This window comes from Anolis sagrei, chromosome 1 (assembly GCF_037176765.1).
Source record: "Anolis sagrei isolate rAnoSag1 chromosome 1, rAnoSag1.mat, whole genome shotgun sequence".
NCBI lineage: Eukaryota > Metazoa > Chordata > Lepidosauria > Squamata > Dactyloidae > Anolis > Anolis sagrei.
In genome coordinates, this window is record NC_090021.1 from 173,746,404 (window position 1) to 173,769,457 (window position 23,054).

The following is a 23,054-nucleotide window of genomic DNA, read 5'->3' on the forward strand; positions in this document are numbered from 1 at the left end:
AGGATGGAATAGGAACCTTTCTTTATTATTTAGAGCTTCCAGAATCCGCCCTGCCACCTCTGTCAATACATAACAGAAAGTGAGCAAATTCAAAGGAAAGCAGAAGCTTTCATTTCTCAGTTCTATCCACACAGATCTTTTTTCAACTTGTCTGATTTTTCCTCATCTCTGCATGAATAGGTACGTTTGCTAGAAAAGGACAAGACTCTCTTATGATCCTCCTAATTTCCGTATTTCAGTCTTTTAAAATACTTCCCAGAAATGTTGCAATGCAGCAGCATTTGCAAGCTCAGAATACAGATGTCAAATAAAATATTCTTCATTGCTTCAGTTCAATACACATACATCTTGTATTATGTTGCTGTTTTCTTTTGTTGGGTTTTCTTTTCTTGTTTGAAATCTAGGCAGGCTATCAAATCCTTGGCCCGCCTAGTTCCTCAGCTGTAGCAACAGCTTCACTTGAAGGAATGGAATAAATGAAAACGTCTCAATAATTTGCATTTTATGCCAAGGAAAATTTCATACTGGGCTTGAGGTCAGGTGTTGTTAAAGATTGCAAGGGCAATTGGGAGAAAAAGTGAGCAACCAAAGAAGAGACCCCAGTTTTGCATGAGGACATATCCTTTCTATAGGTTGTAATTCAGTTGCAGACAGGCCCGTAGCCAGGATTTTGATTTGGTAAGAGGCTGAGTTTGATTCAAGGGGGGGGGGGGGTGAGTCTGAGTGAAAGAGGGTCTACCCTAGCAAACCTTTTGTATCGTTACCCCAATATCCCCATGCATATAATAATAATAATAATAATAATAATAATAATCCTTTATTTGTACCCCGCTACCATCTCCCGAAGGACTCAGTGTGGCTTACAAGAGGCCGAGCCCAAATACAACAATAAAACAGCAGCAACAACAACAACACAATAACTCAAAAAACAAAGCAATAACAATCAACAACACCCAATGACGCAATTAAAAACAATGGCCGGGCCAAATGTAACAATTAAAATTAAAAGTGCTGGGCATGACAAGGTGGGGTGTTTGAAGGGGGGTGGGCATGCAGATATCCTGGATCTCTGATAAAGTGCGTTGGGACATAATGCTAGGAGTTTCCTTATTCTGGAAAGGCACACTGGAACAACCACGTCTTTAAGCTCCTCCTAAAGATTGCTAGCGATGGGGCCTGCCTGATGTCCTTAGGGAGAGAGGTCCAGAGTCGAGGGGCCACCACCGAGAAAGCCCTATCCCTCGTCCCCACCAATCGCACTTGCGATGCAGGTGGGATCGTAAGCAGGGCATCTCCAGATGAATGAAGAGATTGTGTGAGTTCGTACACAGAGATGCGGTCACTCAGGTAGGTGGGTCCCAAACCGTTCAGGGCTTTGTAGGTAAGCACCTGCACCTTGAATTGGGACCGGAAAATGAATGGCAGCAAGTGGAGCTCCTTAAACAGGAGGGTTGACCTCTCTCTGTAAGGAGCACCAGTTAACAACCTAGCGGCCACCCGTTGGACCAGTTGAAATTTCCAGGCCGTTTTCAAGGGCAGCCCCACGTAGAGTGCATTACAGTAGTCCAATCTGGAAGTGACTAAGGCGTGGACCACCTTGGCCTTCCCGAGGTATGGTCGCAGTTGGCGCACTAATCTCAATTGTGCGAAGGCCCTCCCAACCACCGCCGACGCCTGAGCTTCAAGCGATAGTGAGGACACCCAAACTGCGGACCTGTGGCTTCAGGGGGAGTGTAACCCCGTCCAGCACAGGTTGCCACCCTATACCCGGTCTGGTTTACGATCAACCAGGAGGACCTCTGTCTTGTCGGGATTGATCTTCAGCTTGTTCTTCCTCATCCAGACAGCCACAGCGGTCAGACACTCGTCCAGCACCCGAGGGGCTTCCTTGGAGTTAGGTGGAAAAGAGTAATAGAGTTGTGTGTCATCTGCGTAGAGATGGCAACCAACTCCAAAACTCCGGATGACGTCTCCCAGCGGTTTCATGTAGATGTTGAAAAGCATGGGAGACAGAATGGAACCTTGTGGGACCCCCCCCCCCCTCCGGCTACATGCCTGGCTGCAGCCTTTGATTCTCAAGAGCACGGGTCCTCAAACTAAGGCCTGGGGGTTGGATGCGGCCCTTCAAGGTCATTTACCCTGCCCTCACTCAGGGTCAACCTAAGTCTGAAATGATTTGAAAGCACACAACAACAATCCTATCTCATCAGCCAAAAGCAGGCCCACACTTCCCATTGAAATACTAATAAGTTTATATTTGTTAAAATTGTTCTTCATTTTAATTATTGTATTGTTTTAAGTGTTTTTTGCACTACAAATAAGGTATGTGCAGTGTGCATAGGAATTCATGTTTTGTTTTTTGTTTTTCAAATTATAATCCAGTCCCCCAACAGTTTGAGGGACTGTGACCTGTCCCTCTGTTTAAGAATTTTGAGGACCCCTGCTAAAGAGTTTCCTAGTAGAAAACCTCTGCTAGAAGATAGATGGAGGATCAGATTACAATGAAAGCCCTTCTTTGGGGACATGCTTAATGCACTGAACTGAGGTCCAAAGGCCAATCTAAATGTCAGCTACTGGTTGAAGGACATTTAATCAGTTACCAAGCTTGCAAACTTTCTGTTTTGTTTGTTTGTTGAAAATGCAATACAACTGTTTGGTTTGCTCTTGACACAATAAATAAATACCAGTTCCTCTTCAGTTTTGCCACAGAGCCCACTGGCTCCCATCCCATGATGTACATCTACTTCTGGAGGGGCAAAAGTGAAGAGGAATAATAATATAATAATAACACTTTATTTATATTCCGCCCTTCTTACCCCAAAGGGGACTCAGAGCAGATCACAGTACACATACATGGCAAACATTCAATGCCGCTTTGTAGACAATACACAGACAGACAGAACAGAAGGAGGTGCCATTAAAGGCTGGGCTTGAGTCCAAGGGGTGCTGTTGCTCTTTCCTCTATGATGAAGAGCCGTCAGAACTTTCTCCTTCCTTTTGGTTGCCCAGCATTTTCTGATCTTCTTTCTTTATGGCGTTGTAAAACACCTCCCCCGCTATTTAGTGGTACCTAATTTCTCTAATTACAGCTAAAGCTGTTTTCGAATTGCTTAGGTAAACGATGAGCTAGGTTGACAGTTAGCAGCTCATGCCAACTCGGGGCTTTGAACTTGCAACCTTTCTAGTTGATAGATATTATTATTATTATTATTATTATTATTATTATTATTATTATCTTTATTTGTACCCCGCTAACATTTCCCGAAGGACTCGGTGCAACTTACAAAGGCCAAGGCCTCAATAAAAACAACAGCATAACAATACACATAACATTATAAAGCAAATCAAAACGTTAAGCAATATCAGTAAACAATAAAAACAATACACCATAACACAATAAAACTAGGGCTGGGCCGAATGTAATGGGTACAGATTAAAAAGTGCTAAATATGCCAGGTGAAATGTAGGATTTTAGGGTAAGTGCGATGTGCAGACAATCTTAAATCTCTGATAAAGTGCTTCTGGGACATATTGGTGGAGTTTCCTATTCTGGGAAGGCACACCGAAACAGCCAGGTCTTCAAACTCTTCCTAAAGACTACCAGTGTAGGGGCTTGTCTGATGTCCTTGGGGAGGGTGTTCCAAAGTTGGGGGCCACCACAGAAAAGGCCCTGTCCCTCGTCCCCAATAGACATGCCTGCGACGCAGGTGGGATCGCAAGCATGGCCTCTCCAGATGATTGAAGAGAATGTGTGGGTTCATAAACAGAGATGCGGTCACTCAGGTAGGCAGGTCCCAAACCGTTTAGGGCTTTGTAGGTGAGCACCTGCACCTTGAATTGGGACCGGAAAATGAACGGCAGCCAATGGAGCTCCTTGAACAGGAGGGTTGACCTCTCTCTGTAAGGAGCACCAGTTAACATCTTGGCCGCCACCCGTTGGACTAACTGGAATTTCTGAGCCATTTTCAAGGGCAGCCCCACATAGAGCGCATTACAGTAGTCCAATCTAGAGGTGACCAAGGCATGGACCACCCCTGCCAGATCAGCCTTTACGAGGTACGGTCACAGTTGGTGCACGAGTCTCAATTGTGCAAAAGCCCTCCCGCCTGAGCCTCAAGCGTAAGTGATGAATCCAAGAGGACTGCCAAACTGCGGACCTGTGACTTCAGGTTGTCCAGCACATGTTGCTATCCTATACCCCGATGATTTACCAGCTATGCTAAACCTTGGAACTGGTTTATGCCACCACAGTGGCAACATGAAAAGCTTCCTGTGTTGCATTGGCAACAACAGGGGGAAGTTGGGTAGTGGACGCTTCCCCCTGTGGGATGGGATATGGTGAAGCCACGCAATGCGGGGCATGGAGTGACGGGTTCCCCATGCCGGGCCCTGACGAATTCACCATGATCTGTGGTGAATCCTTTACTCAATTTGATAAGGTCTTAAGGTCTTTCTGGCTGCCTGAAAGTCATCCATGATGACTCTTCATCTCACAACTATATACAAAATGCATTATAGGACGAATGCATAAATTTTAGTTGAGTGGATTTTCCCCCTCAATCTTTTTCCTTCTAATTTATTTACATGCTTGAGAGGATAGTGCTAATGCTAATTCAATTGAACTTCACTCAATGCAAATTTGAAAGCTGTTTCTGGCGGGGGCTTGTTCCATAATTGAGACACCTTTAAATCCTGACCCCAGTCAATCCTGGAACATGGCAATGTTGGCCGAGGCACACTCCAGAGCACATGCCGTGTGCAGCATTTGCCTCAGAATGGTAAGCAAACAAAACCGTGGCAGCTGGCATGAATCATAGCTGAGTAAGAGGAGCCTGGGGGGAATTAAAACAGATGGAGTTGACAAGAGACTCAGGAAACAGAGCCAGAAGTGTCCCCACAGTGCCCGTTCTGTTATCAGCTGTCTAGCTCCAGTCACTTTCTTCCCTCCATTGAGAGGAATAGCTTATTGTTTGGATAATTAATGAAGCAACTGGCTCACTGTCTGCACCTACCTGAGACAACACAATCCTACATGTGTCTACTCAGAAGTACGGTGCTTGCTTCCAGGCATGGGGTCAAAAGACTGCAGATTTTGTTCCTCTGATTTTTTTTTAAAAAGTTTATTTCTAAGTAGAAATGCACAGGAATCCACTGTAAGTCATTTCGTTAATCGAATAGCTTCTGAAGTATATATTTAGGAAACAAAATCCTGAGTCAATGGTTTCTCTCCTGGCATGCAGATTTGAGCAGAAGGTTGAGAAAGCAATATTGCAATATGTTGTAGTTGTTTAAAAGCCAGTCAGTGAAGAAGAATTAGGAATTCTCTCCTGACGTTTCGCCTGCATTCTCTCCTGACGTTTCGCCAGGTACCTCTGAGGATGCTTGCCATAGATGCAGGCGAAACGTCAGGAGAGAATGCCTCTAGACCATGGCCGTATAGCCCGAAAAAACCTACAACAACCCAGTGATTCCGGCCATGAAAGCCTTCGACAATACAAAAAATTAGGAAGTTAATACTAATTGTACAAACAGTACAAATAGATTCATGATATGGAAAATATTACGATACGATGGCGAGGTAATTGTTGATGCCAAAATAACCTTCCTTAAACAAATTACCAAGTATTTCTGGTTGCATAATGACAAAAATGATATACAGGTGTCCCTCCCTATTGGATGCAACTATACATAGTTTGAAAATGTTTGACAAAAAATCCAAAAGACAATCCTTGATTTTGCCATTTTATATAAGGGAATCTATTTTATGTCACTATTGTATACCATTCATGGATTTCAGTATTTTTTTCTTTATTTACGACATTTATATGTCGCCCTTTTCACCCCGAAGGGAACTCAAAGCAGCTTACAAGTAAAAAGTAAATAAAATATATTATATTATTGCCATCACACAATATTAATATTATATATTACATTGTACTATAACATTATACTGTAATATTATTAGTAATATTACATTTAATATAAAATATATAATTATAATATATTAGTTGTAGTATATTGTATTACATTATAATATTATCAATATTGTATGTATATATGATTATATTATATTATATTATATTATAAGCACAGTGCAGGAGGCAAGATGGAACTGCCTTCCTGGCCCCTCTCTTCACTCTGATCTCAGAGCAGCAGTTGCTGCTGGGGGCGGGAGCTCCCAACTGATGATACTAGAGGCAAGATGGAACTGCCTTCTTGGCCCCTCTCTTCATTCTGATCTCAGGGCAGTGATTGGTGCTGGCGGGGGGGGGGGGGGTTCCCAACATATGACACTCGTTCCCACGGGTCTGGAGGAACTGGATCTCACTCTCCTTGAAGGTTCTCATGGAGATTGACTTGACCCAGTGAGGAGGGTTCAGGCCTCGGAGCGCCCCCAGGCAGGTGGTGTAGACGAAGCTCCCGTATCCACGGGAGTCCTTAAACCAAACCTCAGTGAATACCAAAAATCATCCACTGGCTTTGTTTCCTGAAGTAAGAGGGGAAAAGTATGAATGAAAGATGGAATGGGTTGTTGAAAGATGAAAGATGGAATGGGTTTTTTGGGGGGGCTATATGGCCATGTTCTAGAGGCATTCTCTCCTGATGTTTCGCCTGCATCTATGGCAAGCATCCTCAGAGGTTGTGAGATTATAGGAATATTCTGCTGATGTAGTCCCAAAGTTGTAAATGAATGATAGACATTTTCCATTCTGGATCCATCTCAGTTTCCTGGCTAGATGTTTATCTTCTTGATTGGTATTGATCTTATGTTGATCTTCTTGATTGGTGTTGATCTTATGTTGACTTCCTTCTTAACATTGTGAACATTTCTGTTATCACTGTCTCAATTCTTATCAAAGTTTACTCTCCAGTTGTTATTAGCGACTTTTAATCACAGTCCAGCAAGCCAGTAGTTAGTCATTGCAGGCGTGGGTCCTTTACTGGTGTTTCCAAAATTATTAGCTCCATCCATACATTCATCTTCCATTCTTCCATTCACTCCCACACATCGTATTAAATTAACATTTAGAAAATCTGCACATTAAATTTTTGTGATAAAACTGCCAAACTGGTTCCAAAAAAAAGTCCTTTACCTTTACGCCATCCAGTGGTGCAATTTTCCTCTCCTCATCCTGACAGTGAATTCCAGTGTCATACAACATCGTATTTCTTTCCACTGTCATTTCCAGATAACACTAACACCCAAGAAGCCCAAAAGATACATCTGTCACATCTCATTTACTCAGAGCAAAGTCATTCAGGGGCACTTTCCTACAACTGCTGCTGATCCTCTATGCCCTATCTCTGACACTACTATATAGCAGCATGGTAAACTCACAATTTCGTTTCTTGACAAAATGAGTGTTAGATGAACGTGGGGGGAAAAAACCCTTGGGATATGCTGATGAAGGAAGTCTTGTTAAAGTCTCCAAAGCAACTGAAAAGGTCTTAGTCACTAAGCAGTGTGTGTGTGTGGCGGGGAGAATTTCTCACGTCTCTCCATTCTCTTCTCAGTGCTCTGGAATGCAAAATGAAGGGAAAATCCCAAGGAGGGACATCGAACTGCGACTGTAATCAAGCAGGGTGATCTAATTCCTAGGCCCCTCTTTTAGTTTAAGGACTGCTGATTTTTATCTAAATTGCCAGTCATGAGGAACAGAGCAGTGATCAGGATTACAGACTGCAGACAGACACTGAAAGAAAAAAGGAGAGGAACCTTCAATTAGACTGTTTCAGGGCAGACATGAATTTCCTTGGTACTGATTATTTGATTCAAGTCATACAGAATCTCTGAGGTGACCTACAAAGAGCTTTATACCTCCAAATCTTGCAGGGAGAGTGAAACCAAGGCAGGTCTGTAATTCAAGGCTAGACTGGAACCTTTCCTTAGTTCCTAATCGAATACCAATTAAAATGATTTCTGTAATTGGAACCCCATCTGCACTGTCATATAACTCTGACCAAAAGGTCATGAGTTCGAAGCCAGCCCGGGTTGGAGTGGGTTTCCAACCAATTGTGTAGCCTGTTGTCGACCCTTGCAACCCGAAAGACAGTTGCATGGGCAAACTTGGATACAGAGGCTGCAGGGGACTCAGGGTGGATTACAGTGTACACATATATGGCAAACATTCAATGCCAATTTTTGACATACAACATAATCAGATAGAGGCTATTTAACTTTTTCTGGCCGCCAGGGGAGCTGTCGCTTTCATTGTCCATCTGCGACACTGATGAAGTACTTCCGCATTCCCCGCATGCTTTTAGCTGGAGTGCTTGCTGGAGTCTTTTTTTTTTTTTATGGCCTCATAAATTAGTTCATTTAGCCTCCCCACACTTTAAGGTGGTACCTAATTTTCCTACTTGACAGATGCAACTGTCTTTTGGGTTGCAGAGGTCGACAACAGGCTACACAATTGGTTGGAAACCCACTCCAACCCGGGCTGGCTTCGAACTCATGACATTTTGGTCAGAGTGATCTTAATGCAGCTGACACTCAGCCAGCTGCACCACAATCCTGGTGCTATGATTTTGTTTTTACTGCCAAGTCTGCATCCTGTGAAATACTCCTGGGATTTGTAGTCTGATTAGAGACACCAGAGGATAATTCTCTGAGTGATGATTTTAAACATCCCTTCCTCAATTGCCAATTGCCAATTCCAGAATTCCATGGGGCGCAGACAAAAAAAGTTACAGTGAGATAATGGTATACTGGTATAGTGTACAATACCCCAGCTTTCACTCAGTTTCTTAGAATCATAGAATCATAAGAGTTGGGAGAAACCTCATGGACCATCCAGTCCAACCCCCTGCCAAGAAGCAGGAAAATTGTATTCAAAGCAGCCCCAACAGATGGCCATCCAGCCTCAGTTTAAAAGCTTCCCACACTCCGAGGCAGAGAGTTTCATTGCTGAACAGCTCCTACAGTCAGGAAGTTATTCCTAATGTTCAGGTGGAATCTCCTTTCCTGTGATTTGAATCAATTAAGCCGCTCCGAGCCCCCATTGGAGAGATGGTGGCAGGGTATAAATAAAGTTTATTATTATTTATTATTAATTACTCCAAGTCCTAGTTTCCAGGACAGCAGAAAACAAGCCTGCTCCCTCTTCCTTATGGCATCCTTTCACATATGTATATTCTTCCGTGTGGCATCCTTTCTCATATTTGTATTCAAAGCACCCCCAACAGATGGCCATCCAGCCTCAGTTTAAAAGCTTCCAAGGAAGGAGTTTCCACCACACTCCGGGGCAGAGTGTTTCATTGCTTAACAGCTCGTACAGTCAGGAAGTTCTTCCTAATGTTCAGGTGGAATCTCCTTTCTTGTAGTTTGAAGCCATTATTCCGTGTCGTAGTCTCCAGGACAGCAGAAAACTTTCTTTCTTTCTTTCTTTCTTTCTTTCTTTCTTTCTTTCTTTCTTTCTTTTGGTATAACAAAGCAACCCAGTATAAAATGTAACAATAGTAATCTCTATAAGACAGTGATCATATGCTACCTAGGAGAGTGGCTGAGGACTCAGAGGTTGCTGTAAACTAATCTCCCTGCTTGCAGAGAGGGAAGTCTGTAGGCAGCGAGATAATTGGGAAGCTCTGTCTACCATAGTTGCTTTCAATCAGCAATATGCCCGGAAAGAGAGCAATCCAGAAGAATGGCAGATACTAAGTCCTTTCCTTTCCCTAACTAGATACTGACATAGATATGGAGATGCATTTGCCCAATAGTTGGCAAATTTCCTCCCATTGGAATCAACAGAAAAGGGAGAAGTTGACCATAAGCCTCCAGGGATGTGGATAAAGAGGAGTAAGTGCCACAGATTTAAGCCAGGAGTCTATTAGTCCACTGGCAGAGCATAAATCTTCATCCATGTGCTTAACACATGAGGAAAAGGCTTCTTTTCCTGGACATGTTAGAGCAGGGATGCTCAAACTTTTTAAACAGAGGACCAGGTCACAGTCCCTCAAACTGTTGGAGGGCCGGATTATAATTTGGAGGGGAAAAAAGCATGAATGAATTCTGCACATTGCACATATCTTATTTGTAGTGCAAAAAAAAAGCAAATCAATAATTAAATTGAAGAACAATTTTAACAAATATAAACTTATTAGTATTTCAATGGGAAGTGTGTGCCTGCTTTTGGCTGACGAGATAGGCTTGTTGTTGTTGTTGCTGTGTGCTTTTTAAGTCGTTTCAGACTTAGGTTGACACTGAGTGAGGGCCGGGTAAATAACCTTGGAGGGCTATATCCAGCCCCCGGGCCTTAGTTTGAGGACCCCTGTGTTAGAGCATCCAGGTTACCAATCAGCAGCTTGGAAGATGGCTGATCTGCACTCAGCAGCCTCTGCCTGATCATAAGCCCACAAGGCAAAGGTGGTGCACAAGGAGAAACTGTAATTGTTTTGGTACGGCTGTACCAGGAGCTCCAGCTTCTTTTTCTTTCTTTGAGTGTTTGCATGTATTTCAAAGTTCCATGCATTTTGCAATAAGGTGGTTTCCCTTGGTTTGCAATTATAGGGCCAATGACCCATCAATCATCCTTAGGTTCTTTAGTTCCACCCCTTTTTCTGAGTTTAGGAGGGAAAAAGGGGACCTCTAGTTCAGTTCTCACAGAGAAGCCTTTCGTACAGGGCGTGAGTCAGTTCCACCTGTAGAAAGCTTCGTCTTTTACAGCTTTTGCTGGGGGAATTCAGTCCCACCGCTCTATAGAGAAGCATAGCTTTTGCTGGAGGAATTCAGTCCCACAGCTCTACAGAGAGGCATAGCTTTTGCTGGAGGAATCCAGTCCCACAGCTTTACAGCCAGCCTTTGCTGGGAGTTGAAGACCTTCTTTCCTCTTGGAAATCTACAAAAGGACTCTGTTTGGTAAGGACCACTCGCGACAGCCATAACTCAATTTGGACCGGGTGTAGGGGCCCATGCCAGCAGAGCCTAAGGCAGATTGCCCAGGTAGAGGTCAAGGATTTCCCTGATAGAGAAGAAACAGTTCATGAAGATAGTTGCCAGTCCCTTGTGGACAAGATTAAGAAAGCCACCAATTGATTCAAAGCCTTGAAGTATTTGTTTGATTTATTGAAGACCTAAGCACTAATAAAGAACTTTGTTAAACTTTCCAAGTGTCCAAAGACTTTGTTTAGGGAAATCTATAGGGCTTCCAATCCGAGGAATCCCTGGTGTCCCGTTGGGCATACAGAGCACGTCCTGTCTACAGACTTTTTCACAGGCCCAGCACGTGACAGCACAGTAACCCAATTGTGAAATAGCTAAAATGGACTAATGCTGGTTTAATCTAGGAGTTTGTTATTGTTCATTCGTTCAGTCGTCTCCGACTCTTCGTGACCTCATGGACCAATCCACGCCAGAGCTCCCTGTCGGCCATCACCACCCCCAGTTCCTTCAAGGTCAGTCCAGTCACTTCAAGGATGCCATCCATCCATCTTGCCCTTGGTCGGCCCCTCTTCCTTTTACTTCCACTTTCCCCAGCATAATTGTCTTCTCTAGGCTTTGCTGTGTCCTCATGATGTGGCCAAAGTACTTCAACTTTGTCTGTAGTATCCTTCCCTCCAATGAGCAGTCAGGCTTTATTTCCTGGAGGATGGACTGGTTGGATCTTCTCGCGGTCCAAGGCACTCTCAGAACTTTCCTCCAACACCACAGTTCAAAAGCATCTATCTTCCTTCGCTCAGCCTTCCCTAAGGTCCAGCTCTCACATCCGTAGGTTACTACAGGGAATACCATGGCTTTGACTATGGTATCTAGGAGTTACACCACCATAAGCCACTAATTAGAGCCTCTCTCTCTATCTCTGTCCCATACATATCATTAAAGGATGGTGATCTTCAGATATCAACCAAGAAGCTGTTTATGATATACGATGTACAGGCAGCCCCCAAGTTATGAACAAGATAGTTTCTGTAGGTTTGTTCTTAAGATGAATTTGTATCTAAGCTGGAACATATAAATACTTAATTGTAACTCCAGCCAATCTATATGTGTGTGTATATAGAGAGGGGAGGGAGGGTGAGATTCTGCTTTGGATAGCATAAGAAAGGATTAACACCCCTGTTGTGTTTGTTTTTCTGTCTGTGCCCTGTTCAGAAAGGTTCACCCCACTTTCCGTCCCTGTGATAATGGGATTTTGAAAAATTTGGCTTGTGGTGGAAACAAGGATAGGTATTAAAGCTTCAGGGGAGACCCCTTTTCCCCATGATATCTCTTTCAGCAGTGGATTTCCCTTCCTAGGAGTAGATTTATCTCACTTCTTGTTGTCTCATCCCTGTTCTTAATTATGAGTTGTTTATAAGTTGGATGCTTGTAACTCGGGGAATCCCTGTAAACACAGACTCATGAGACATAACTACCTATGGTAAGCAGATTCTGAAATGTTATCATTGTGAACAAATATTGTAGAGAGATCTGTACTGTAAATAAAAGGCAGGAGTGTCTACTCTCCATGAAGCAAAAAACTTGAACTCAGGTTGTGCCACTGGATAGAAAAAGAAGTACATGGCTATTCCTCATTCATTTGTTTTTTAACACCTTTGCTTGACTGCATTTGCTCCTTGTGGCTTTTGTAATTCCTCCACTTTTCGGCATCCTTGTTCATATATATGTAGAGGAGCACAGCTTAAGGGCTTCACTCTCCTTGGAAAGCTTTGCTCTCCTTAGAAGCCTAAACCAACAGATTAATGCCATCTGCTATATTTTTAAAGTGAGGCAATGCCGTGTAATTTGCACCTGTTTGAATGAAGCAACTTATATTGTGTGTGCAGTCAGCTCTAGCACCAAATATATGCTCTCAATTGTATTGCTTATACTGCATAGGGAAAAATCATTGAATCGATAGGATGCATAGATAAGAGTTGATCCATCATTCAGCAACTGTCATTGGATCTGCTCTAGGACCCTTCCATACAGCTGAATAAAATCTCACATTATCTACTTTTAACTGAAATATATGGCAGTGTGGACTCAGCTATCCAAGGCCCCTTCCACATGGCTGTATAAAATTTCACATTATCTGCTTTGAACTGGGATATATGGCAGTGTGGATTCAGATATTCCAGTGCAAAGCAGCTATTCTGAGTTATTCTGCCTTGATATTATTCGTTATATTGCTATGTGGAAGAGCCCTTAGTTGGAACTAACCAATATGATTTGGATTTATATGGGTCCTTCCATACAGTCATGTTGTTGTTCTTTATTTGTTCAGTTGCTTCTGACTCTTCCTGACTTCATGGACCAGCCCATGTTGGAACTCCCTGTCGGCCGTCACCACCCCCAGCTCCTTCAGAGTTAAGCCAGTCACTTCAAGGATACCATCCATCCATTTTGCCCTTGGTCGGCCCCTCTTTCTTTTTCCTTCTATTTTCCCAAGCATTGCTGTCTTCTCAAAGCTTTCATGTCTTCTTATGATGTGGCCAAAATACTTCATCTTTGCCTCTAATATCCTTCCCTCCAATGAGCAGTTGGGCTTTATTTCCTGGAGTATGGAGTGGTTGGATCTTCTCGCTGTCCAGGGCACTCTCAGAATTTTCCTCCAGCACCACAGTTCAAAAGCATCTATTTGCCTGCCAACCCCCCAAAAGAAGACACCATTGGGCAACTTTATTAACTGTTACCTAATTAAATCTAAACTTATAAACCATAATCAGACTAGCATGAACGTGTAGTGAATAAAGCCAAGGTGGTGTCCCAACCCGGCCTACCCCTCGGCTCAAAGGGCGAAGCACCCAGGTTCCCGGGTGACATAAACCAGGGTAACCTTATTAGCCAAATGTGTTGGAGGAATCTTCCTCAAGGATATTGAGGTAAGACCCTCCCCATTTAAAACCATTTATCTTGTTCACTTCGGACAGAGTAAGAACCGGTGATGTTTTACAGTAATGGCCTTTTCCCCAAAAGGGGGTGCCTTGGGTGCACACCAAATATGTATTCCTTTCTAGCTGTTTTCCGCCGAACCTGTTTAACTTACCACAAATCCAATCTGCCCTCTGGCAACAGTATAGGGTAGGCGAAAAAACCCTCCTGGAATATAAGAGGGGGGAAAATTCCTACCCGGCTCTCTAAAACAACCATGATTATACTGTTAATGGGCAGGTTGTGGTGGGTAGACGTCAGGAGAAGACTGAACTGGAGGAAAGTTAATCGTCTCCAGGCTCTTCCTCCCAAAGTAGTTCCGGCCAGAACTACTTTGGGTTAGGTTCTTGTGGGTTTTTTCAGGCTATAGAGCCATGTTCTAGAGGCATTTCTCCTGACGTTTCGCCTGCATCTATGGCAAGCATCCTCAGAGGTAGTGGCAAGCATCCTCACTACCTCTGAGGATGCTTGCCATAGATGCAGGCGAAACGTCAGGAGAAATGCCTCTAGAACATGGCTCTATAGCCCGAAAAACCCACAAGAACCTAGTGATTCCAGCCATGAAAGCCTTCGACAATACTTTGGGTTATTTTCTTCTCTGGGGGGAGGAGGCAAAGCCCTTTCACCTCTCCAGCTCCGCTTGGATCGGGGAAAGGTAATTTCCTTTGCTCAGTCTTCCAAACAGTCATATAACACAGAATATCAAGGCAGAAAATCTCACAATATCTGCTTTGAACTGGGTTATCTGAGTCCACACTCAGATAATGTGAGATTTTCTGCTTTGATATTCTGGGATATAGGGCTGTGTGGAAGGGCCCTGAGCCCACACTGCCATATATTCCAGTTCAAAGAAGAAAATGTAAGTTTTTATTCAGCTGTGTGGAAGGGGCCTAAGTGAAGAAAGTATCGCATTAGATACAATTTATGAAAGAACAAAGTGTTTGCATGCTGCAAGGAGATCCATTCCAGGGAACCTGACTCTTTGAAATGTTTAAGTTTAAAAATTTAAGTTTAAAAACCAGTGTGTGTGTTGTGTGTGCACAAGTGGAATCACCTGGCTTGCCTTGTGTGCTTTGTGCAAACTTAAGCCTAGAAGATTGAATGACTTGAAGAGGTGAAATGAACTGTATATATGTAGATACAGACCTCACTACCTCTGAGGATGCTTGCCATAGATGCAGGAGAAACATCAGGAGAAAATGCCTCTAGAACATGGCCATATAGCCTGAAAAAAACCTACAACAACCCACTGTATATTTCTCCTCCTTCTGCAAAGTCACAGCTAGAAGCATATCCATATATTATCAATTGAATGATAGTAGAAACCATTAAAAATGTAGAACGTCCAGGCTGAGGTAAAGGGCATGTTTCTATCCTGTGGGACTAATGCATTTTTTTACAGTATGGTAGTGTGTAAGAATAAAGTATCTCGAGATATTGACCTGCTAGAAGGGTGAAAATTGGCTAATTGTAGCTTTGTTCCTAGCCCTCTCCTTGTGAATGGTGTCGCTGTGAGCCCAGCAATGAAGTTCACTGCGTTGTAGCAGACTGTGCCGTCCCTGAATGTGTCAACCCAGTCTATGAACCGGAGCAGTGTTGTCCAGTCTGCAAAAATGGTAAGCATTCAACATATGAGAAAGCATAATGTCATAAAAATATGTGGGTTTTTTTAAGAAACCCCTTTTATATACAACAATTGAAAAGCCCAATTTCACGGGGGAAGGCTAAGATTTGCAAGTGTAGTTTCAGACAGAGCATGTATAGCAATGATATTGCTCCATAAACAGCTTGATTAGGCGATATATGAGCTGACAGAGTAATATGTCTTAATGCCATGCTACAACTTTCAGGGATTAAATTTTTTCCTAGTGATACATTTTATTTTATTTTATTTTTACATTTCTGGAGTACCTTCCTGTTCTCTGGTGTGTGGGATCCCTGGAGTGATGTCAAAGGTAGAGAAGTGAGGGAACCAGCGAGTGAATGATTAAGATAACATGCCTAAAGACCTCCAGCCTCTATGGATTTGGTAGATGGCTTGGGGAACCTGAGTGATAGCAATGAGAGAGACAGATTGGAATCTACACAGCCATATTATCTGTTTTGAATTGGATTATATAAGGAACCTTCTACACTGCCATATTATCCAGATTATCAAAGCTGATAATCCCCATTATCTGACTTGAACTGGATTATATGAGTTTACACTGCCATATAATCCAGTTCAAAGCAGATAACCTGGATTTTATATGGCAGTGTAGGTCCAGCCACAGCAGTGAACACACAAGTAATCAATTGGTATTGCTCCATTATCCAGGTGGAGGCCACTAGGGGGTGCTAGAGAGAGAAGGATTGTCCATTTTATGGGATGGAGGGTGGGCTGAAGGAGTAAAAACAATGCCTCCTATTTTCCTGTTATTCCCCCCTCCCATGTTCTCATTGTGGAAGCAACACACGTTTATGATATGGGAAGTCAGGAGAGGGAATAACCAGTGAAAACAGGGGAAATTGTTTTCCTCCTTCAACTCCCACTCCCCCCTGTAAAATTAACTATCCTTCACTCTCTAGCACGCCCTAGTGGCCTCCACCAAGATAATGAAAGTATTTGTGGTCTATTATTCTTGGACGTTCCATGTTGCCCTTGGCAGTACGAAGGTATACATGATGGACCCTACATGATGTTGCCCTTGGCAGTACAAAGGCCCTACATGATGGGCAGTGTAGATCCAGTCGCAGATAACAGTAAACACACAAATAATCAATCTAGTAGTGTTCCATTATTCAGGTGGAGGCCACTAGGGGGGTGCTAGAGAGAGAAGGATAGTCCATTTGATCCGGTGGAGGGTGGGTCTACATTATGGGCCCTACATGATGTTGCCCTTGGCAGTACGAAGGCCCTACATGATGGGCAGTGTAGATCCAGTCAAAGATAGCAATAAACACACAAATAATCAATCTAGTAGTGTTCCATTATTCAGGTGGAGGCCACTAGGGGGTGCTAGAGAGAGAAGGATAGCCCATTTGATGGGGTGGAGGGTGGGTTGAAGGAGTAAAAACAATACCTCCTGTTTTCCTGTTATTCCCCCCTCCCATGTTCCCGTCATGGAAACCACCCTCCTTTATGATATGGGAAGTTGGGAGAGGGAATAACCAGTGAAAACAGGGGAAATGGTTTTCCTCCTTCAACTCCCCATCCCCCTGGAAAAGTGACTATCCTTCTCTCTCTAGCACCCCCTACTGGCCTCAGCCAAGATAATGAATGTATTTGTGGTCCATGATTCTTGGACGTTCCATGTTGCCCTTGGCAGTACGAAGGCCTACATGATGGGCAGTGTAGATCCAGTCACAGATAGCAGTGAACACACAAGTAATCAATTTGGTAGTATTCCATTATCCAGGTGGAGGCCACTAGGAGGTGCTAGAGAGAGAATGATAGTCCATTTGATGGAGTGGAGGGTGGGTTGAAGGAGTAAAAACAATACCTCCTGTTTTCCTGTTATTCCCCCCTCCCATGTTCACATCATGGAAACAACCCTCCTTTATGATATGAGAAGTCGGGAGAGGGAATAACCAATGAAAACAGGGGAAATGTTTTTCCTCCTTCAACTCCCCCTCCCTCCTGTAAAACTGACTATCCTTCTCTCTCTAGAACGCCCTAGTGGCCTCCTCCAAGATAATGAAAGTATTTGTGGTCTATTATTCTTGGACGTTCCATGTTGCCCTTGGCAGTATGAAGGTCCTACATGATGGGCAGTGTAGATCCAGTCACAGATAGCAGTAAACACACAAATAATCAATCTAGTAGTGTTCCATTATTCAGGTGGAGGCCACTAGGGGGTGCTAGAGAGAGAAGGATAGTCCATTTGATGGGGTGGAGGGTGGGTTGAAGGAGTAAAAACAATACCTCCTGTTTTCCTGTTATTCCCCCCTCCCATGTTCCCGTCATGGAAACCACTCTCCTTTATGATATGGGAAGTTGGGAGAGTGAATAACCAGTGAAAACAGGGAAAATGGTTTTCCTCCTTCCTGTAAAATTGACTATCCTTCTCTCTCTAGCACCCCCTAGTGGCCTCCACCAAGATAATGAAAATATTTCTGGTCTATTATTCTTGGGCATTCCACGTTGCCCTTGGCAGAACGAAGGCCCTACATCAGTGGTTCTCAACCTGTGGGTCCCCAGGTGTTTTGGCCTACAACTCCCAGAAATCCCAGCCAGTTTACCAGCTGTAAAGATTTCTGGGAGTTGAAGGCCAAAACATCTGGGGACTCACAGGTTGAGAACCACTGCCCTACATGATGGGCCCTTTATGTAAAATCAGACTGGCCAACATCCGTTAACACAGTCTGATAATGGAACAGTACCACAAATCCTGCTCCCCACAACACTAATTAAGACAACTGGAATGTCGGGATATTTTCCTTTGGATCTTACCTAGCATAAGGACATTATTTATCATAGTCTATGATTAATGCTTCCATTGTTGAGGTAGATTTAACTCTTGCTTGAGTAATGGATGACACACACTTCCCTGGGTCAGTTCACAACTGGATTTAAGCGAGAAATAGGCTGGAATCCATAGCATGTGTATCAAATAACACATATTAGCCTTGAAGATACTGCAAAATTCTTGGAGGTGTCTCCCTTCCGACCGTCAGCAAAGAAAACAGCTATATTTATTATACTTCACTTCACTTCACTTCACTTTATTTCTTAATTAGTTGCTCTCCACCAAGGTGCTCCGAGCGACTTACAATCTAAAATAGCATTTACACAATATAAAAACATTCAACATAAAAACATTCAGCAGTGACTATTTGGCAAATTAGATCTGATTACTTAAATGCACAACCAAACAGCCAAGTCTTGAGTGCCTTTACAAAAGGTCGCAACTCCAACATTGCTCTAATGTATGGAGGCAATGAGTTCCACAGAATTGGAGCATAGATCGAAAAAGCTCTACGCCTTGTAGCTTCCAGGTGTACCAGTTATACTTCCAGTTATGACTTTCTGGCCCCTATCACAACCATTAACAATCACTTAATTGGGCCCAATATCTTCTCCCGTGCCCCCACACCATTGATATTGTCATAGAAGCCCAATGTACCTGGTGCTAGTGACTGGATGTGTCATATTGCAAGCCAAGGAATACAATTTTCGCTCAGAGTCATTGAGCAAAATGAGACAACTTTCTAAGAACTATTATAGGAGCCCCCGGTGGTGCAGTGGGTTAAAGCGCTGAGTTGCTGAGCTTGTTGACCGAAAGATCGCAGGTTCGAATCCGGGAAACGGCGTGAGCTTCCGCTGTCAGCCCCAGCTTCTGCCAACCTAGCAGTTTGAAAACATGCAAATGTGAGTAGATCAATAGGTAGTGCTCTGGCAGGAAAGTAACGGCACTCCATGCAGTCATGCCAGCCACATTACCTCAGAGGTGTCTAAGGACAATGCTGGCTCTTCGGCTTAGAAATGGAGATGAGCACCACACCCCAGAGTCAGACACGACTGGACTTCAGGTCAGGGGAAAACCTTTACCTTTACCTATACATTAAAGAAAATAAATTTTATATGTGGCTCTCAGATTACTATGTTGGATGAAGCTTCAGTGAGCCGTATGCAGCCCTAAGCATTTGCCTAGCTCAAGGCTATGCAAATACACAAACCTTGCTCTTTTTCTCTTCTCTTGGGATATTGTGAACTATGAAATTCAGCCTCATCTCTGCTAGACAAATCAGGCTATCCTTGAGCTGCAAAACCTCTACAGCCCCGTTAATTTAGCAGATTAATTACTGACAGTTTTAATAGGAATTACATCTAAGGCATTATTATTACTGGCATCTGCTGAAGATGTTTTAGGTCCATGATTCTTCCTTAAACTGGTTGAACATCCCTAAGTCCTCATTAATCTATGATTCTGTTGGTGTTCTGTCGCGCGCTGGGCTTGAAACAAATTGCTTTTAAAACAGGACGTGCAACTTTAGCCCAGTGGGAAGCCAGGGGGCCCGAAGAGAAATTCTTAAGGATTTTCACCATAAACAGTCTGTAGAGGGCTTGTAAAATATAACAAAGTCTTTTATTGGTGAACAATCAACAGAAACTTCTTTTGTCTTCAAAAGGTTAAACAAATGCTTCCAGGCTTTGTGCAACTGGTGGCCTCTAACTGTTACGTTTACTCTAAAGGAGAATCCCTTTCCAAACTTCTCCCAGGTTAACTGTGATCCTAAACCTAACTGATGTGGATCCACTACCAGGCTGAACTGCGTCTCAAAACCGAGTGGACCTACCAGTAGGCCTGTAGTCACTTAGCTGGAGTTCTTGATGTTTAAAGCTGTTATTCCCTCCGAAATTCCTCGGGGCTGTAAGGTTTTTTCCCTGGGAATCTTTGGGAATCTTTAGATGCTCTTAAGACTGTTCTCCCCCGGGAGGTCTTAAGAGTTGAAGCCTTTGTACAGGAGAAATCTGTATACGTCCTGTACATTGACTTCCTTTGCTGAAACTAACTGAAGATGGCTCCCTTCCCTTCTCAATTGTCCTGAACAGGGGGCGGAACCAAACTTAACGATAATGGACAGGGGGCCTGCCCTATAACTCCAAACTTTAACAGGAAGTCACCCTTCTGCAGAATCCCAAACAAACACTTAATACAAAGCAAATAAAGTGGGAGCTTCTGGTACAGCTGTACCAGCACAGTTGGTGATATGAATCTCTAAGCTCCTATCTACTCTATACATGTGCATAAATAGAAATGAACCAAAGCATTGTCTCCTCCAAAATGCTTGATGTTACAAGATAGCATTTTTTTTTATCAGAACATGGTTTGCCGATCTAGGAGAAGAGCTATAAGAAAGATGGATCAACAATGATTCATGTTGATGTTATCACCTTTCCATTTAAAAAGCCAATTCTTCCACCATCCTGCCATTGATAGTGTAACCTCTGGCCTTCTAGCTCCTTTACAACAGAGCTGAATCAACTTTCCAAGACTTAAAGCGAACACAATGTCTTTAGTGGGAATTGCAATTATACATAATACTATCGTAATTACCCATGAGAGCTAAAGGCATAAATAATGCAACCATTACTCTCTTTGAGTCCAAAGAGAAAACCGGAGAGGTCTGGCTTTCAAACATTATAGTCAGCCAGCCTGAATCTTCTTTTCATCCCACAAAGGGCTGGATGCGCCGACATTCCTTCTCTGCAAACAGCTTAAACTACAGGACATCCACAGCAAACGGAGAACACATAATTGCAGCTTGAAGGGCATCAGCCTGTGGCGGCTATGCAAATATAACAAATACTAGATATCTACACACAAACACGTACACACAAATGATTCTCCATCCCCTTGTTAAATCAGTTATGTACATATATCAATTACAGGTAACATGCAGAAAGTGATAAGAGACCATTAATATTATTCAGCTACCCAACAGAAAACTAGCCCATTTCTACCTCCCTTGCTTCCTCCTACATTTTGGGTAGTGTTGCTAATGGGCAGAAAGCAGTGAGTGTTCTTAAAGCATTGTGAAAGATGCACTTTAGCCCTGGAGGAGTGCGCAGACGTATGAGCTAGCAAGAAAGGGGAAAGTAGCTTTTAATCATCTTCATTTGTTTGTCTCTTTCTTTGTTTAAACATTTCCAAAAGAACATTGCGCTTTAGGGCTTTAGGCAGGAACAACACAATCCTGTTGCACTAAAAAATAAATCCCACTTCATTCAGTGGGATTTACTCCATGGCACATCTGCTTAGAGTTGTAGCCTAATTTTTTTTTCATAAAGAAAAAAAATTTATATAGGTGATATAGAGGACTTGAATCCCTTGCCATAGTATTGTTGTGAGTCGAGTGAAACACCCTGATAACGTCGCTCCGTGAGTTTCTTACTAAGAACTTCTAAAAACTAAAACTAAGAAGCCTAAACAGACTGAAGGCCTGGCATGTTAACAAGATAATTTGCCAGATAATTTGCTGACTTCTACAAAAAGGGAGTGACAATTTATCTAAGCTATTTTGAAACCCTGAAGAACTCTTTTATCAGAAGACCTGGCAGGGCCGTAGCCAGAAAAAAAATTCGGGAGGGGTTGAAATTTTCGGGGGGGGGAGGGGAGTTGAAAATTTCGCGGGTGGGTTTGAAGCCTGCCTCTTAGCTCATGCTGAATCAAAGAGCACAGCAAGGGGCAGAGCAGCCTTCAATAGCCTGCAGCTCCGCTCCTGTCAACCACCTCCACCAAGTCTGGCCTCCTTAATGAGAGCATTCAACACACCCCCAACTTGGTTGCTTCACTACATCGGCTATTGCTGCAAGTAATGACAGTGTGAATAAATTGTCACTATTTGCTTGAGATAGTGCTTGCAATTCTGGAGGGACTCTTAATTTTTTGCATCTCATAGACTTAGCATGGGGATTTGGTTAACCAGTTAAAATTCATGCATAAACCAGGTTTTTAAAAAAAATCTGAAACATTTTTGGGGGGGTTGAACCCCTAAAACCACCCCCTCGCTACAGGCCTGGACCTGGCGTTTCTCTTGAGTTGTTTTTCTACGGATATCTACTACAAGGTAAAGGCTTTCCCCCCCTTCTTTACTGGATGGTCCTTTCCTTCTACAAACAAGAAACGAAGAGACAAGGATATTTTACTCTTTTATATTTTTATCTATATTCTATTATTATTTTGATTGCAGTTTTTAATTACTGACAAGGCTTATTGGTTCTCTCTCTTTTCATTTGTAATGGGGAAAAGGAAGAGAGAATGAGCTCTTCCAGACAAACAGAATGGTAAAGCAAGCAAACTGCTAAAGAATGGAGAGGTTTCTCCAAAGGAGGATTCTATATCTGACCTTTTTTGCAGAAATAAGTATGAGTTACTTCAAGACAACTCGACTGATAGCTGCCTTGAGGTGATAACTGAAGACAAGGGAAAAATAGATCCTGAAAGCAGCAGTGTGATTAAACCCACAGAACATAAAGAGTCTATTTCTGTTTATGAACTGTTTGCTAAACAAATATTCTTAACTCTGGATACTCTAAATCTTATATGCTCCAAGCTAGAATATATCCAGAAGAAACTAGAATGTACTAATTTTAATTCTGTTGAGTCTGCGAATCCCACAATTGGAATAATGCCACAACAGGATCAAGAAGAAATAGATAAGACACAGCCTGTAACTAGGCAAGACCAATTATTCACTAGTGAGTCCACAATCTGACCTG

The 23,054-nt window shown here is 43.0% G+C and overlaps 1 protein-coding gene across 3 annotated transcripts in view; it reads left to right on the forward strand.

Moving 5' to 3' along the window:
* VWC2L (von Willebrand factor C domain containing 2 like) overlaps positions 1 to 23,054 on the forward strand; it is a 253,359-nt gene that overhangs the window by 75,917 nt on the left and 154,388 nt on the right. For 2 of the 3 annotated variants that reach the window (XM_060781337.2, XM_060781345.2), the window contains exon 3: positions 15,336 to 15,465. In XM_060781337.2, coding sequence (XP_060637320.1) covers positions 15,336 to 15,465 — 130 coding nt within the window. Of the gene's footprint in view, positions 1 to 15,323; positions 15,466 to 23,054 lie in introns of those variants that run through there. The other variant, XM_067470378.1, reaches the window with a different exon arrangement.